This window comes from Fusarium graminearum, chromosome 2 (assembly GCF_000240135.3).
Source record: "Fusarium graminearum PH-1 chromosome 2, whole genome shotgun sequence".
Taxonomy (NCBI): Eukaryota; Fungi; Ascomycota; class Sordariomycetes; order Hypocreales; family Nectriaceae; genus Fusarium; species Fusarium graminearum.
This window is the reverse complement of record NC_026475.1, coordinates 548,898-564,825: the sequence shown is the minus strand read 5'-3', so window position 1 is coordinate 564,825 and position 15,928 is coordinate 548,898. Positions and strand designations below refer to the sequence as shown.

Sequence of the window (15,928 nt, the reverse complement as noted above, 5' to 3'; positions counted from 1 at the left end):
ATTCAATGGCTGTGACAAATCAGGGGACCAAAACATCAAAGATGCTTACAAAAAGACAGAATATACTCAATACGGGTATATCATCATACCCATCAATCGATACTGGAAAAGATCCCATACCATTAGAAATCACTTCCATGTGATCAAGCCCAAAGTAATCTAGTTAATTTAGTCGATACGGGGCATGCAAGTCAGAAAGCGGGTGCTACAAGTCTTATCTTATCAATGTCCCTGTCAGAGCTTCCACCAATCGTGACTCTCCAAGCATTGTTTTGTAAACAGACCAAAACAGCATCATCGTCATCTTCATCGCAACCTCAATTTCACAATTCACCATATCGCCCAATACTGACCTCATCATGCCATCCGAAAGTCCTCCTCCAACAGAAAGCGAACTTATTGATCAGGAAATTGCGGCCCTCAAAGAACAAGGTCGGTAGCCAAAGCCAACGGCGCATTCAAAACACTGTCTAACGCGCACGACAGCTGCTGCATTGCGCAAGTCGCTCAAGATCCAAACATCTACTATCCTCTCCGCACCCTCGACGCAAGCTCTCCTCAAGTCAACCAAAGGGTTCTCATCCCGCAAGTCCTCGGCCCACACCAAAGTCCTCAGTCAGTCCGAAAAGCAGACGGCCTATACACAACAAAACCTTTACCGCTTGTGTAGCTCTGTCACGGCCTTCAAAGTCCACGATCCAGATCCCAATGCAGTCGACGGCGGCCATATTTTGGGCTTACGATTCGAAATAATGTCCAAGAGCCAGTTCTTGCAACCATACTACGTCTTTCTCAACCGACCATACTTCAACTCAAAATACATGCGCGTTCACAGAAATACACTCCCTCCTGCGATTCCCATCGCTGGATTGGTGGCGCGCCATCTCCCAGCTCCACGACCAGAAAGTGATAGTCCTCCGCAGCAGGACTTGGATCGATTTGTCAGAACGCTACGACGGGAGATTGTGCGGTATCATAACAGATTGGGTGTTTCCGCCGATTTGAGACGAAGCCTGGGGCTACACGGCAGAATTGACGACACAGTCTTGCCCGATGACATTGTTGAGGTTGGAATAGCGGACATCGAGGCCAAGCAGATCAGGTTTTCCTGGGCTGATGACCGAAGCGGCAGAGTTGTTATGGACAGCGACGGCAAGGTTATCAAGCTCATGATGTTTGGCAGAGAAGGCCGTGATTGGGAGACGACTAAGGAGTTGTATGGCAAGTACGAGCGTATCGAAGACGTGGCCAAGACGCTTCAGGAGTATGTCAATGGTTGAAGTTGAGGATCGACAACCCCTATGAATCACGAATTAGAAAATGAGACATGAGATACGTGATACAAGATACACGACACACGACACACGATATGCACATTACTCTGAGCCATGGAACACACGAAGAGTCGACTCGTTGGCCTTCTGGTCCAGGCACAAAGGGGTATCTTTCAGGTCATGATTGGGACACTTGGCAGGTTCGGGCTGTCCCCAACATTGCGAAGAAATTTGCCACGCGCATGCATTCGATACTGCCACTCTATCGAAAGCCACAAGCACCGCACGGCAGTTTGAGCTGTCAGAGTGGATGGGTTGGAGTGGCAGCGATAAGAGTCACCTTCAAGCCCCAATCTTCCCGGCCAAGCACTGGGGACGCAAGGGGCACGCAGTCTCAAAGGGACAGGGGCGCTGATAGCGCTCAGATGGTGTTTACAAAAGTTTCGAGTTTCGGAAAGAATATCGGCTGTTCAATTGTCGGTGTATGAGAAGGCGGTGGGTTGCGCCACCCAAAATAACAAACATTAAGGTAGCCCAATGCGCGGCCGGGCTTATCAACGGCAGTAATCTTTTCAATCATTCAACTATACAGTGCCCGGTGTGTGGACAAGCTTGATACTGGATTCAGGGCACGCAGGTGCATGGGCTCTAAGCAACTTTGTGACAGAGCGCATGCCAATACGACACATCAGCCAAAGCATGGCCAACGTCTATTATTAGAAGGCCATATATGTCATGCCACTTCTCTCTTCGGTCAGCTACCTGGTTGTCATGTTGTTGGGGTGTGAGATTATTAGTCTAGCAAAACGAGAGAACAAGTCATACAGGAAAAAGCATCACAGCACCACATCCAACTCGGTTGATGTATATTCCTTGTTTTTCATATCAGACTTCGTATTTGGTCCATGTATAATTGTAACCTGAAATTTAAGGCCAGGGAACAAGGCCCAGAGGCTACCCCTGGTTACTGATAGGTGACATGTGAGATGTTGAGCAGTGTCATCCCCATACGCTGCCTTGGACTTCATGTAAACTTGCCACGCAGTGTCAACGTGGAGAAACTCGTAGTGGAATCTTGTGGATATGATATGATCTGCATTAGATCTCAATCCCTTCTGGAATATTCCATTCTGACAATCGTTAGCTTGCCAGCGTTATTCAAGAAAGATAGAGACCTACCTCAATACTTTCCACTCTAATCTCACGAATCCCTTGCTTTTTCTATAGTTGTCTTCCAAGGCCCTCAACAGCCTCACCAATCCAAAGGCTTCTTGGCCACCGGCGCAGCCCCCGACCCCGGCGTGTCATCCATCACACTCTCCAACCTTACACCCGTCTCATCATCCAAAACGCTCCTATTAATCTTCCACAACTTGACCTGCTCCTCGATAATCTCTGTCCACTTCTTCACCAATGGATGCGCATCCGCCACATCCGCAAAGACAACTTGCTCTGCTCCCGCGGCGGGTTTGACTTCGTACTTCCAGTTTCCGTCTTCAGCCCAGTACTCGGGCTTGAAGATACCCTCTGTGCTGAGTTCCTCGCGTGCTTGCTTTGTAAGTTCGGCGACTTTGGAAGAATCTGCGTCTTTGAGGTTGTGGACGGCTTCTGCGATGCCTTCTAGCAGACCAAGCAGTTGACCTGCTCTAAGTCCTACGCTTGCGCCAAGACTGAACCCCTCGTCGAAACCAGCCTGAATACTGCTCTCCTTAGAGACAGTAATACCCTCACGATATCCAGCTGTGGTATGTTCTGTCTGTAGTCGACGGATATCAGAAGGGTGAGCTGCGCTTGACTCATCGTTGTGATGATGCTCTGTAGGTGATGAGGGACCCGAGCCAAAGACGTCATCTAGCGCATCATTTGTTTCCCGATGATCCGGTTGAGGATCATCCTGAGGACGAGCGATATATGGTTCGTCAGTCATTTCCTCGACAGGTTGAAAATGCATATTTGATGTTGAAGCTTCAGGGTACGTGAATTGGTTTCTATGTTTCACGTTGTGTGAGTGGGGGTGACTTTTTTTTCTGGTGGCGCTAGAAATCCTTGTATGCGCATGCAGAAGCTGAGTTTGAAGCCGAATTGATAGTTACATGCAAGATGTCGACTTTGCATGCACTTTAATTTTGACATTATTTCCGTATTACCTTGTCTAAACCTAAAGAAGACATTCCTCTTTTTGAACATGTCTCCTAAGTTAGTGAAGCTTGGTAATCATAACTCATAATGCATGTTATTACTGTTGACTAATATGTGAAGAGTCACAACGTTAACGACCTATCCTGGCTAAATAATCAGATATCCTCATTGACTTTGTCATGTCAAGACACGACCGCCTGCTCTCCATTATGTGCAGGCATATCCTCTTCTGTATTCAACGGTTGCAACATGTGATATTTCTCACGCAGATACTCCTTCTGGTTCTCTCTCATCAATCCCAACTCCAGAAGGAAATTGACAACATATAGGAAATCTTTGACATGTGAACGAAGCCCGTCTTCTGCGTCGTGGCCCGCAGGAAGAGCAAGAACGTCGGCGATTGTGCTGGCAATCTCAAAGAGCTTTTGTATGATGCCGCTGCCTTGGGTTGCTATACTCACAATACTATCCAGCCTGCCAACAAGGCTGCGGAGTTGTATTGACAGACGTGATGCTGGGAACTGCAGTGACAGTCCTTCATGCGTTGTGTCGGAGGATCCAGAGTGGAGAAGACCTTGTGACAGAGCCAGCTGCCAGAGTAATGTGCGCAGCCAAAGTCTCGTGATGAAGAGGTCGGCACGTTGTAGTTCCGTAAAGCCAGCGTGTCCAGCAGTGCTCATCCTTGCTTCGGCCGACGCGGCGTTCATCTCAGCCTGGTCAAGCTGCACCTGCTTGTTCTCGATCCACTGCACCGTTAGCCCACCGATTGAACCCCGTTGCGATTGCCAACATGCGAGGAATGTCTCGTCCAGAATCAGAAAGAGTTCTATTAAGCAGTTAAACCCAACTCTGATGTGTTCCGGTGTGGAGGCATCTGTAGCCGAGAGGTTTGTATGAAGAGGGGGCATAATGCTAGGATATCCATCGGCGATGGTTAGAAACCTTTCGTGTATGTATGCCTCCCAGTAAACTTGCTGGAACCGGGCCATCGAATATGGTGTCCTTGCCGGGTCTGGTAACGTCCGTTGCTGGACCTCCATGACTTGGATTAATGATATAGCCTCCCGTATGAAGCTGAAACTTCGGTCGAGGCGAGTTAAGCCCATTGTTGAAATCTCGAGGTAGATACATGTAACGATGCGCTTGATGCTGTGAGACACCCCCTCATCTACGCGTCCTGGACCATGACTACTGATGCCGGCACGATGATGTGCTTCGAGACTGTGGTATACCAGGTTGCTTATTTGCGCTGCTACGCTACCGTGTGAGTTGTCTGCCGTCTGTGATAAAAAGGTGGTGACGGCAGCATATGCGTATACCAGAGCTGCGTCCTCGGGATTATGATGCATCATGGATATTGACGCCAGTATTTCCTCGGGGGTAATTGCAGGACTGAAAGGGTACACAACCTTTTCAAACTCTGGCAGCAGCGAGTGAAAGAAACCATTGGTAAAGGCCTCGGAGTTTGGGGAGAAAGGTCCTGTTGCTGATGCTGAACCAGGGCTACTCCCTGGAGGCCATTCGCTAGCTGCATGAGGCGTTGAATGAACTGCCGAGGGAGACACGGACGCGCTTGGCGAAAGAACCGTCTGCTGTTGTAGATTGCCTTCTCTGGCCTGAGCTACAAGACGTCCTCGCTTGGGATTCTGACGTTTCCTGGGTACCGTTGACCTGATGCATTGGACATCGAACTGACGGCAAGGCGAGCAGGGGTTTCCGTCATCACACTTGACCTTGCGCACTCGACAGCCATGGCAGGCAGGCATTGCAGAAATAGAAATAAAACAAAAATAAAATAATACAATAGTGCGATAATACTGCAGGCGGTATAAGTCAGGACAGGCCCTTATTAAAGCCGTAGAGTGGAGGTCAATATGAAGCTGAGCTGTTTCGAGATGAAGCGCGTTTGGCTTTGGCTCCAGCCCCAAGATGGGGGCGGATCACGTCGGGCCTGAGCAAGCGCTAGACGCATATGGAAGGCAGACATTATAGGTCACGTGGTGAAGAACATGCATATCAAACAAGTGTGGCTTGCGAGGAGGTACTGCAGGAAAATAAATGAATGATGAAGCAATATAATATACTTTGATAGACACAGACATGATGAAAGACTGATGGTGAGTAATTTGATAGCTATGGTGGAGTCATGACCGAGTGCTACGTAGTACAGAGAGTGCTACGATGAGATAACGTAGTCGGTAGCTTTGGTCTCGGCTGTAGTTTGAGTCTTTGACTCGCGTTTAATACCTGCACAGACAAACTAAGTACATTTCCCCTGATAAACGGTATTCTCTACTGCGACGGTACATGATTCAAACTCAATTTAATCTATACAAACATTGCGAGTCATCAATACGAGTGCATGAAACCCCAGCCATATCGACCTGATAGGCCCTTGGCCACCTGTAGCCTCATGCAACCAACATTGCTTTTTTGCTGCAGTTTGTAGATCTACATGGCGGCTACGGAGTATTTTAAATGCAGAGCTGGTCTATCATGTATGATTTAGACCCTGGAACTGCATGAATAGACCGCCAAGTGAGTTGCATTGTACATGTCGCTTTACAACAATAGCTCCTCCCTCCCTAGGTAGATTAGGGGCGTTGATTACTCTTATCTCTTGTCTCGTCTCTTGTGAAACAGGTCTCTCTGTCTTTGGGTTCAAGGCTGGCAAACAAAACAGCCTCATTCATGTATATCAGACAACAGCTATTCCTTACTCAATCTCTCATCGGAGTGAGCGATCACATTTCCACATTAGATTCCACAGATCAAGCATCCATGAATGTCCCCTTACAGGCTTCCAGACCGACACAAACGTTTATACCGACCATTATACCGGAGTCAAAGCAAGTGAGCCACGTCTGCAAATTATGCCGAGGCTAGACCATGATGTCGGTAGGCGGTGTTCCGATATTATTGAAACATCGTCACTGATTCTACCCACCGCATTGGAAGAACGAGTCGGTCTGGACTCGTTTCACCTCATACCGCATAGTCTCTATGACGAGACAAAACTCCTATTTGAGATTTTCGGCTCGCGTACCCTTGACGCAATGCTTCCTTGCAGGGTTGACTCGTTGGGAAATCTTCTGGAACTTCTCCCACCGCCTGGAAAATCACTGTGCTTGATGGCCCATGCCCATGCCCAACCGTCTGGAAGGAAGCCTCGTTGTTCCAAAGCGGATCACCATTTTTAGCATGACATCTCGGCCGGTACACCGGTAGCTCATATGTAGGTACAATGTATGTAGCGGTCTGGGGGGCGTTTGGGATCGTAAAGTTCCCCATCACGGGCTTTGAAACCCTACACAGACAGGTCAGGACAGCAGAATTTTGACCAGGCCCAGCCTTGCTTATGCCATGCTGTCACCGATTCGATGGCGCTTACAGGTGGATGAGTTTTGGTCCTGAAACCCTGCCCAGGTCCCCCGGGCCAGCTAGCTAATAGAGCCAGGCTAGCCCAGGTAGGTATGTAGAGCAGCGAGTGACATGGAGGCTAGATTAGAGCGTCGGCACCGGAGCCACGGTTCTGACGCTGCCGCTGTCCGGGGGTGTTAGAGTGAGTTGCGACGAACGGGGAATATGACCCCTGCAGTCCGGACAACGCTTGCTTTCCAGGTTTCGTTCCGTTGCCAGTTGGGCTCAGAAATGCAAGCCGAGCTAGACAACGAAGCCAGCGTGTGTAGTGAAGTGTACATGTTACAGCACAAAAGGACTTTTTAACAGGATGGCACTTACATATATGCGCATGCAGTCAGTCATTCGACTCATACAAGACGCGATATGACACACACACGCCCACACCCTTTCCCCAACATTTCGGTCTCCCTTGGAGCTGAGTGAGTGAGCCCTGAGGAAGCGGCACTTGCACGGCATCTGGTTTCTGTCAGATGTCCAAAGCGCTTCTGATCGCATGGCAAACAGGGATCGATGGGCTCTGATTCTTGGGTGCAACCCATCCAGCTAGGGACAAGACAAAGAAGGACCCGCCCCGGTGATCCAACACTTTCGGTTACACGTACCGGTGGAATGAAAAGAGCCCACAGCGAAAAGTCGGGACAAGCCCTTCTCCTGATTTACCTGCTCGCTGGCAGATGGAATGGGATGGGATGGGTTGGGGTTGGGGGTGTGAGAGAAGAGGACAAAAAAAAAGGAGCCTACAAATGGATGGGAATTTCCAAGGGCACTTAGACAGGACCGTTCTCGTGGAATCGACTCCGATTGGCCATATCAAGCTCTCAGACCCTTCTTCATCGCTGAGGACCGTTGTACTACTCCGTAAAAACAAAACAAAATAAAAAATTAAAGCATGTTCTTGTGGTTAGTTCGTATCCGTGAATCCTTGTCCTGGTTCTTTTTTGCTTGACGTTGGTAGTATTACCGGTGACAGTTTGTTTACTCTCAGGTAGTTGGAGAGGTCGTTACAGAATTAATGTACCTTACTGTAGGTCATAATGTTGTGTATCATGAATTAAAATACTGATCAAAAATTCCTGTGCGTCAGCTTGAGCCTCGTATGTCATTGTTGCACACACACAGTAACCTCTTTTTTTTTTTTTGTTCCGCAAAAAAAGATCGCCCCTACATCTCAGCCTTTGACGTGTCGCAGTTGTGTTTGCCTCACACCCGAAACCTGTCAAAACTGTCGGAAGAATAAATAAATTACTTACCCATAACTAACTAACTATTCCCTATTCATCATCCTTACCAATTATCCTTACCCTCGACAAATTCCGTACTCGGGAAACTCTTCCCTTGCTACTGGAGACCTTCCTTTGACAATCCTAATCAATTAATCCTTCCCGGAACTTTGGAGTCATTATCCGAACCGATCGGCAGACAGAAAAGGGCACAGGACCGTGGAACTGGAACTGGAAACTTGAGTGTCCCGTATTAGCGTAAAGTTTGACCTGGACAGCGTTGCTTATGATTCTCTCGATGGCACCGCACCAACGGATGATAGTGGAAACTCAAAGGAAACTAAGGGCTGGCCGTTGATGATACAGAACCTTTTTGTCCCTTTTGACAGGGCTGTGACAGATGGCCGGGCTCTTTATTCCTAGTGTCAGTCAAGGATTGGGGGGGAAGAATGGAAGACAAGAAGAAAAAAAAGCTGGACCCTGGTCTATGAAATAATAACGTGGCTCGGGAAATGAACTGGCTCGTGCGAAGGAGATTCTTGGCTACCTAGGTGATGGAAGAAATGGATGGGAATGGGTGGATGGGTACAGAGTAGATGGGTTGGGATGGGATGACTAGATGGGAAAGGGGTCTTCGATTGTAAAACACAATCCATCAAACAGTCCACATGAACATGAACTGTGAACTGGCTCGTCGATATTATGGAGTAACAGCACAACCAGACCGACCCAACTGCCACTTAACAGCCTGGTTGTTTAATACGTAGGTAGCACCAAGGCTAGGGTCTACCCGAAAGCGGTGGACAAAACAATACAACACACAACAGACGTCACCTCTACTGTATGTACAACGACCCTACCTATATGCCCATCGACCCTAATCCTATGCATCAAGGCCTGAATAGCCGGGGAGACGTGTACTTGACACACTCATGTGCGTGCAGCTACTCGTCGGTCGGTGTGGTATGATGACGGAAAGGACGAGAGAAGAAACGATCAGTGCCTCTGAGTACGTATGCTGTTTTAATTATTGCTTTTTGTATTGAATCATTGTTTTTGCCTGCCATTGATTAATTAAATTAAGTGGTTGACAGAAAAAAAACCAATGGCTTTTTTACTACCTGTCTCCCTGTTTTTGGTCTTGTCTCAACGGGAATGATGTGTCGTCGGATGGAGAGCTTAGCCGACTTGTCACAATGTATGAAATGCTAGCTATTCCTGTGTGCTATCCCACACACCGAGATTGGATCTGGATGTCATCATAGTCCAGCTGAGTCGCTCACCGTCCCTTTTTTTTTCTTTTTGCTTCGCTTCCCCTTGCGCCCCAACGTATAGTGACTTCTGAGCCCAAAATCAATCGTGGCGTCCTCTTCTAGAATTCTGTTTGGAATACAAGCCCCTAGTTGCAAGCTTCATCCTTGCCCGGACACTGACTGAGATTCCCCACAAGCTTGCTCTGGTGCTGTATCCACCATCCCTTCACTTGAACTTTTTTGGGCGACCCCTGGCTGGCTTGACCCGTATCAAACGCCCTTGGCCCTTGATCTGGTTCATCATCTCGCTCGCCTTGCGTTTACTGTCTGTATGTACAGCACAGCGCTGTACAGCAAGCACAGTACACAGGTGCAGCCATGACTAACTGACTAGCCAAATTCGTCCTTTCTCCTCTCCTCCTCTAGTTCTCGTGAGCCATGTAAGTCATGTTGACTGAAATCGAAAATTGAGACTCCAAGAACCATCCCGCCTCAAACATGACTTCCGATCCTCGTAACAAACAATTGCCACATTTGGATAATCCCCCAGGCCAGTCCAAAACCAGGGCCGGCAACTTGAGCTGGCGTTCCGTCGCTAGGCCAGTCCAGTGCTAAAAAGACAGAGAGGCTCACACGGCCCCTGCCGATCCTAGCACTGGGATGGTCTGAACAGCTAGGCCTGCGGTCTGCTAGGATGGGACGGATGGGACCAGGCACAGGGGGGCGTCTTCCAAAAGCTGGGCTAAGAGCGACAACTTATCAGGGGGTGTTTGTGCGTTGACCGCCAGGTAATGGCCAGACCTGAAAGCATCGGTGCGTTGAAGCCACGCGAGCTATCAAATTTCGGGGGTACCTTTCTCAGATTTAAGACAAAATGGTCCCCGTCATAATTTCTTTGCTGCGATCAGTTTCTCTTGGTTTTTTAAGAATACCCCGTTGTGCGCGTTGCCCTTGATTCCTATCTTTCAGTTCAGTTCATCTCAGTTCAGTTCAGCTTTGCCATTACTTGCTTGCTGCATTACAACACACACACACACGCACACAAACAAAACCTACAACCAACGACTCTACCAAACAACTCATCAGCATCTTCATCTTTGTCCAAACTTCTAGGACAACCAACCTTTTTTGTGCCGTTCCAACACCAAAACAAAACAACAAAAACCACCATCATCATGCCTCGCGGACCTTACGACACCACCGGCGTTGTCAAGCCTGGTGCTCCCAAGCCCCCCAAGGGCAAGAAGTGCCCTCAGCTCGTTCCCGTTCTTGAGCAATGAGACGATGCAACATTTGCGATTAGACTTCTGTTATGAGCCAGCGTGCCTCAGGTCAGTTTTCCCTCCTTCTCGAAACTTTTCCATTCAGGTTGCTAACCCCTCCTCAGGGCCACACTGTAATACCAAGCCAGCATGCGTGCTTCAGCGACATGCGCACTGTTTTTGCAATGATGATATCGACTGCCGATCGAAATAAAAAGGGATTCGTGGGATGACGGAGTTTGTGGAGTTATGCTTTCTTCTGCTTTGGGAAACGGTTCGGAAAAGTACTATTAGACGGAATACTCAGGTCTCGGATCATGATATATCTATGGAATTGTCAGGAGGAGGGAAAACGGCAATATGGTTATAGAAACGCACATATGAGTGCGTAAGGTCTCAGGACCGACTTAATACTTTGATACCTGTACCTATTGGAATACGATTTGAATCAATAATTTTTTTTGGACATTTTGCACGTCCTTGTGAGATCGGAGCTGACAGCTTTGTGACGTTTATTGAGTTCGATAGTGTGACCGTTTTGTGGACTAAAGAGACTGGGCGTCAACGTTGTTGCATAACTTGCAGCCCTACAGAATATAGTTTGAACTATCGTGATCTCGAATCGGTTGGTGGAGATGAATGGACCTGGTGGAACCTGTGAAGCTAACTGGATATTAATTAACTAATCCAGGGACATCCCAGATGGCGTCTTGTCATTTTCGAGTCCATCGTGCAAGTTTCTCCCACCTGAGAGGTGATTGGAAGTCTGTAGTCATTCCGTGGTAACTCCGGTTTCGCATCGTGTATATAAGCCATCAAGAGGGATGTGCCAATGGTTTGGTCAACGATGGAATGAAGGCGAAAAATTGGCGAGGGAGGAAACGAAAAAGAAGGGTCGAGTTTATGATCGTCTGAAACCCGTTTGCCAGCCACGACGGTTGAGTTTTGGAGGAAGGAATGCGCCGACCCTTCCTTCCCCTCTTCTCAACGTCTAGAGGACCTCATCAAGGGAAGGTGGCCGTTGACTTTGATTGCCACAAACGTTGCAGTAGAAAAAACTGGCCAGAGGCGGCAGATGGCTTCGTCTGTATTGAATTAATTCCACAGTTACTTCATTAATTGTGTAACCAGTTCCGCGATTGTGGCCGTTGATGTTGAGATCGTATTCACGTGATGTGATTGGGTGGAAGTGCGTGTAAGTCGAAAGTGAGGCTATTGACGATGCGGCAGCAGCCGAGGCAGGGACCGGTTTGAGAAACGACACGTTCGAATCAGCCCTACGATTGAATGCAAAGGGAGGGGTACATCCCGTCTCTTATCTCTTTCAGCATTAACCCAGCATGAGCATCTAGTCAAGGCACGGCAAGGTAGGCAGGTGCTTCATATCTGGAACTAATAATAAATGGAGGCATTTACCCCGGATTCCTGTGTGGGGGTGGAGTAGTATGGACGCGGGATGTTTACTCTCCGACCCATTTGTACTCTCTCATCTCTCTATCTATCTATCCTCCACTGCACTGACCTCTTCTAATGCATGAGATCGGGTGCAGAACCCAGATCTGGCAAATAGCAGGGCGTGACCTGGATAGCCAGGTCGTGGCCTGTCATTATAGGTGCGGGTTGTTGAAGCACCGATCATCTGAACATCGTGATGGCTGACTTGAGCTTCACTTGCATCATATCATGCAAGACCATAATCCAGACTTGAAGGTCTCACTTTAGCTTGTTGAATATGCATGCCCGTTATCTCTAGCAAGTTAGCATCACGATGTTGTTTCTCAAACACCGAAGACACCCGAGTGGTGTGACATGTGAAGCGCAAAGACTGTGTCGGTCTAAGATCATTTAGAAGTTGTTGAAATGAAGCCGAGGCCTTGTTTCTTGTTGTCTCTGGATTGTTTCCTCGGTGGTACTCGGACATGCAACAGTTGATGGTGATTGTGCCATAGTAGCTGTCCCTATTGTACGTGTCTGATGGCTTCACTGTGGTCCGACACTGTCGATTCTCGTACCAGCCGATCTTTCACGCAAGGGTTATAATTGCCGACACATTTAGAACAGGCGACAAATTGAATGCTTCGGTATAGCTATGGTGCTTCTTTCGGCATAGTCATTTCAAGTTGTCGGTCAAGATACTAGATAGATGAATTAGTGGGATGGGATGAGATGGGAAAGAGTATAGGGTGGCTCATGGGTATCACGAACAACAAGAAGGTGTCCATCTCAGACAATGCAGCATGAGGGGTAAGAGGGGCTCGTAGGAATAGACTGTACACGTATGTCTTTTTTCTGTGCCGCCGGATTTTAGTATCAAGAGAGAAAATGCTGGTGATTGTTCTAGTATTTCGGCCGTCTTTTGCTAGTAGATAATTACTCGTGTTCTTTTGATATCTGATGACATATTGTCCTTGGAGCTCAGAACTGCCGTGCACTCTACTGCATGTCATCATCTGTCGCGTTAACATTTGCCATCAAAATGGTCTGTATATGGCCCGTGAGCGCTTGTCTGCGTCTGCTTCTGCTCCTGCATCTGCATCACATAGCACCGAAGGGTCGAGCTGGGCTGTCAAATGTCTGCCATCATCTCATCTCCCACTTTTTCGGTCAAGTGCATTGCATCAAAAAAATTAGCTCGGATGCAGCCGATCAGAAGCACCCTTTTTAGGCCTTCATACATCACTGCTTGCCTTTCTGCACCAATAGGTGTAAGCCATGTAACAGTCGACAAAAGTATCATTCACATCAACCACCAACCACCAACCTCCATCCAACCCGCCGTTCCCACTTCCATATCCGCCAACCTCTCGTTCTAATCAAATCCTTCTCTCTAGAAAAATCTACCAATTTACAGAATCCTCCTCTTGGACCCCTGGAGTTCCCAACCTCGAACTAAATTCGTTCCTGAAAACTCCTTCTTAAACGTCTTAGCGATCAGATGGCGCATCCCGTTAAAGGCAAGCGGCGGCGTTGTTTACAAGCTCCCCGGTCTTAGGATGCATCACCAATTGGCCCTCCACAAAACTAAGACCCTTTGGATGAAGCACGATTGCCTCTCGACCAACGACATCCGCAGCACTGGCGGTGACAACTGGCGCCGCCCCTGTCTTGGGTTTCCGAGTTGTCGTTCACCGCCATAGAAACGTCCCCACGCGGCCCGCTCGCGCACCCGGCAGACTGTTCCCCGTCTCTCAGCCTATCCGCTCCGGCTGATGGAGAGTCCATGCGGTGAAGGCTTGTGCTTGCAATGCTTGAAATACAAATGCAGCACCATCTCTCGTGCTTTCGACCAACTGATTTTACAAAGGCTTCTGCTCTGCAGCCTGGAGAGCCCATGGCCACTCCGCAATCTCACATTTAATCTCACCTTGTTCAATGACAATACCGTCCTACAGGGCGAGTCGCTCATGAATGGATTCCAACACCATCATGGCGGTCCAAGAGACCATTGCTGCCCGTAATTGGCAGCAGACCGGATGCTTTTTTGCAGGTGTCTGGCTCGTTTATATCGTCGCCCTCGTGGTTTGGAGACTATGGTTCAGCCCTCTGGCCCATATTCCAGGTCCCAAGCTGGCGGCTTTGACTCAATACTATGAGTTCTACTACGACTTTGTCCTGGGGGGGCAATACAACTATAAGATCATCGATATGCATGAACGATATGGCCCCATCGTCCGTATCAACCCTTGGGAAGTTCATGTTGGAGACCCTGAGTTCTTCTCAGACCTCTACACCAGCCCCAGCCCCAGCCGACGCAGGGACAAGTGGACATTCTACACCCAACAGGTAAACACATTATGCTACAACAGAATAAAGACAGCTACTAACACTAGCCTAGTCCGGTGCTCCTCGTACACAAGTTCCTCATCCAAACGCTCTCGCAGCCCCCAAGACTGCGACTGAAGGCTCTCTTGCTGCCATCGACCATGGCCTTAACAAGTTGCGTCGAAGTGCGCTGATCCCTCTTTACACAACTCAAACTGTGCGCGAACTGCAGCCGGTTATCGAGGAGAGAGTGGAAGCCCTTCTGACTGCGTTCATGAATTATGCCGAGGTATCCAATGGCCAACCTCTTGATGTCATGTATCCCTACTCGGCCTTGACCAATGGTGAGCTTCTTCCCTCTTATACCGCTTGACGCCTCTAACAGTATACTTAGACGTCATCAACGAATATGCTTTTGCTCGAAGTGACCATCTTGTCGAAAAACCCGATTTTGGTGCCGAAGTCACCAACGACCTTCTCATCGGCACCCACATGGGACCATGCGTGCAGCAACTCGATTGGGTGCTCACTCTTGTCAACGCTTTACCCGAGTCCATCTCGAATCGATGCATGCCAGGCTGGGGTGGGTTTCTCAAGATGAAAAACGATATCTTCGAGCAGATTCACAGTGTCGATCCTCCCCAGAGCACAGGTAAATGGAGGATGGTTGGAGGTCATCCTACCATGCTGTCTACCAGGGCCCGATCTACACGGGAGAAGAATGCGTCACGCCAGGCACAGGAAAGCCAAATCAGTGTTCAAGGCGGCGCTCTTACTACCTCATGGGCCATGTCCCTTGCCACATTCCATCTCCTCAATCGTCCTGAGACTCTTCGCAAATTGCGGGACGAACTCTTTGCTGCCATGCCTGACGCTTATGAGACGGTTCCTCTCTCACGACTAGAGAAGCTCCCTTACCTTCGGGGAGTTGTCAAGGAAGCGCTGCGACTTGGTATCGGAACTAGCAGTCGTCTTGCACGTGTTGCTCCAGACGAGGCTCTTGTATATCATGATCGTGAGAACGGTGAGGACTGGAATCTACCACCAGGATCCATCGTTGGCATGAGTCCTTACAAGACTGTCATGGACGAGAGCATCTTTTATGACGCCCGAGGCTTCCATCCTGAGCGCTGGGTGGAAGATGGTGAGCGACTTGACAAATACCTCGACATCTTCTGCTCTGGTTCCCGCATCTGCCTTGGCATGGCTCTGGCCCACGCCGAGCTTTACCTTACACTAGCCAAACTCTTCCGCCGATGGGGAAGCGGTGGTGTTGTGTTTGGCAGTGATGACGGCGATCAACGTTATGGAGACGTTGGCTATCTCAGCATTTTCGAAACGCGAGTCCGAGATTGTGAGATTGATGCCGACTACTTCATGCCCATCCCATACAAGGGATCCGAGGGTTTCCGATTCTCCTTCGAAACTTACTAAGTGAAGTCAAGCACTTTACACTTACGAAATCAAGGTACTGGTATCTTTCCTTGCTCTGCTTTGCGATACCCCAGTGTCTTTCTGTCCTTTTCTCTTTATGAACCTTTGATGAAAATGAGGTTGTACGAAGGCTATACTATGTTATCATGTCATGAGAAAGC

At 48.7% G+C, this 15,928-nt stretch overlaps 4 protein-coding genes across 4 annotated transcripts; 2 read left to right on the top strand and 2 right to left on the bottom strand.

Moving 5' to 3' along the window:
- Window positions 1-359: 359 nt before the first annotated feature.
- FGSG_08806 (uncharacterized protein) lies at window positions 360-1,280 on the top strand (the record flags this gene model as incomplete). The annotated part of the gene is made up of 2 exons (XM_011321612.1): window positions 360-432; window positions 487-1,280. The coding sequence occupies 2 exons, from the start codon at window positions 360-362 to the stop codon at window positions 1,278-1,280; spliced, it is 867 nt and encodes a 288-aa protein (XP_011319914.1).
- A 1,246-nt stretch (window positions 1,281-2,526) lies between these two features.
- Window positions 2,527-3,225, bottom strand: FGSG_08807 (uncharacterized protein; the record flags this gene model as incomplete). Its single annotated transcript, XM_011321611.1, has 1 exon — window positions 2,527-3,225. The coding sequence occupies one exon, from the start codon at window positions 3,223-3,225 to the stop codon at window positions 2,527-2,529; it is 699 nt and encodes a 232-aa protein (XP_011319913.1).
- A 370-nt stretch (window positions 3,226-3,595) lies between these two features.
- FGSG_08808 (uncharacterized protein) lies at window positions 3,596-5,179 on the bottom strand (the record flags this gene model as incomplete). The annotated part of the gene is made up of 1 exon (XM_011321610.1): window positions 3,596-5,179. One exon carries the CDS (start codon window positions 5,177-5,179, stop codon window positions 3,596-3,598), a length of 1,584 nt encoding a protein of 527 aa, XP_011319912.1.
- An 8,800-nt stretch (window positions 5,180-13,979) lies between these two features.
- FGSG_08809 (uncharacterized protein) lies at window positions 13,980-15,767 on the top strand (the record flags this gene model as incomplete). The annotated part of the gene is made up of 3 exons (XM_011321609.1): window positions 13,980-14,261; window positions 14,407-14,677; window positions 14,728-15,767. 3 exons carry the CDS (start codon window positions 13,980-13,982, stop codon window positions 15,765-15,767), a joined length of 1,593 nt encoding a protein of 530 aa, XP_011319911.1.
- Between the last annotated feature and the right edge of the window lie 161 nt (window positions 15,768-15,928).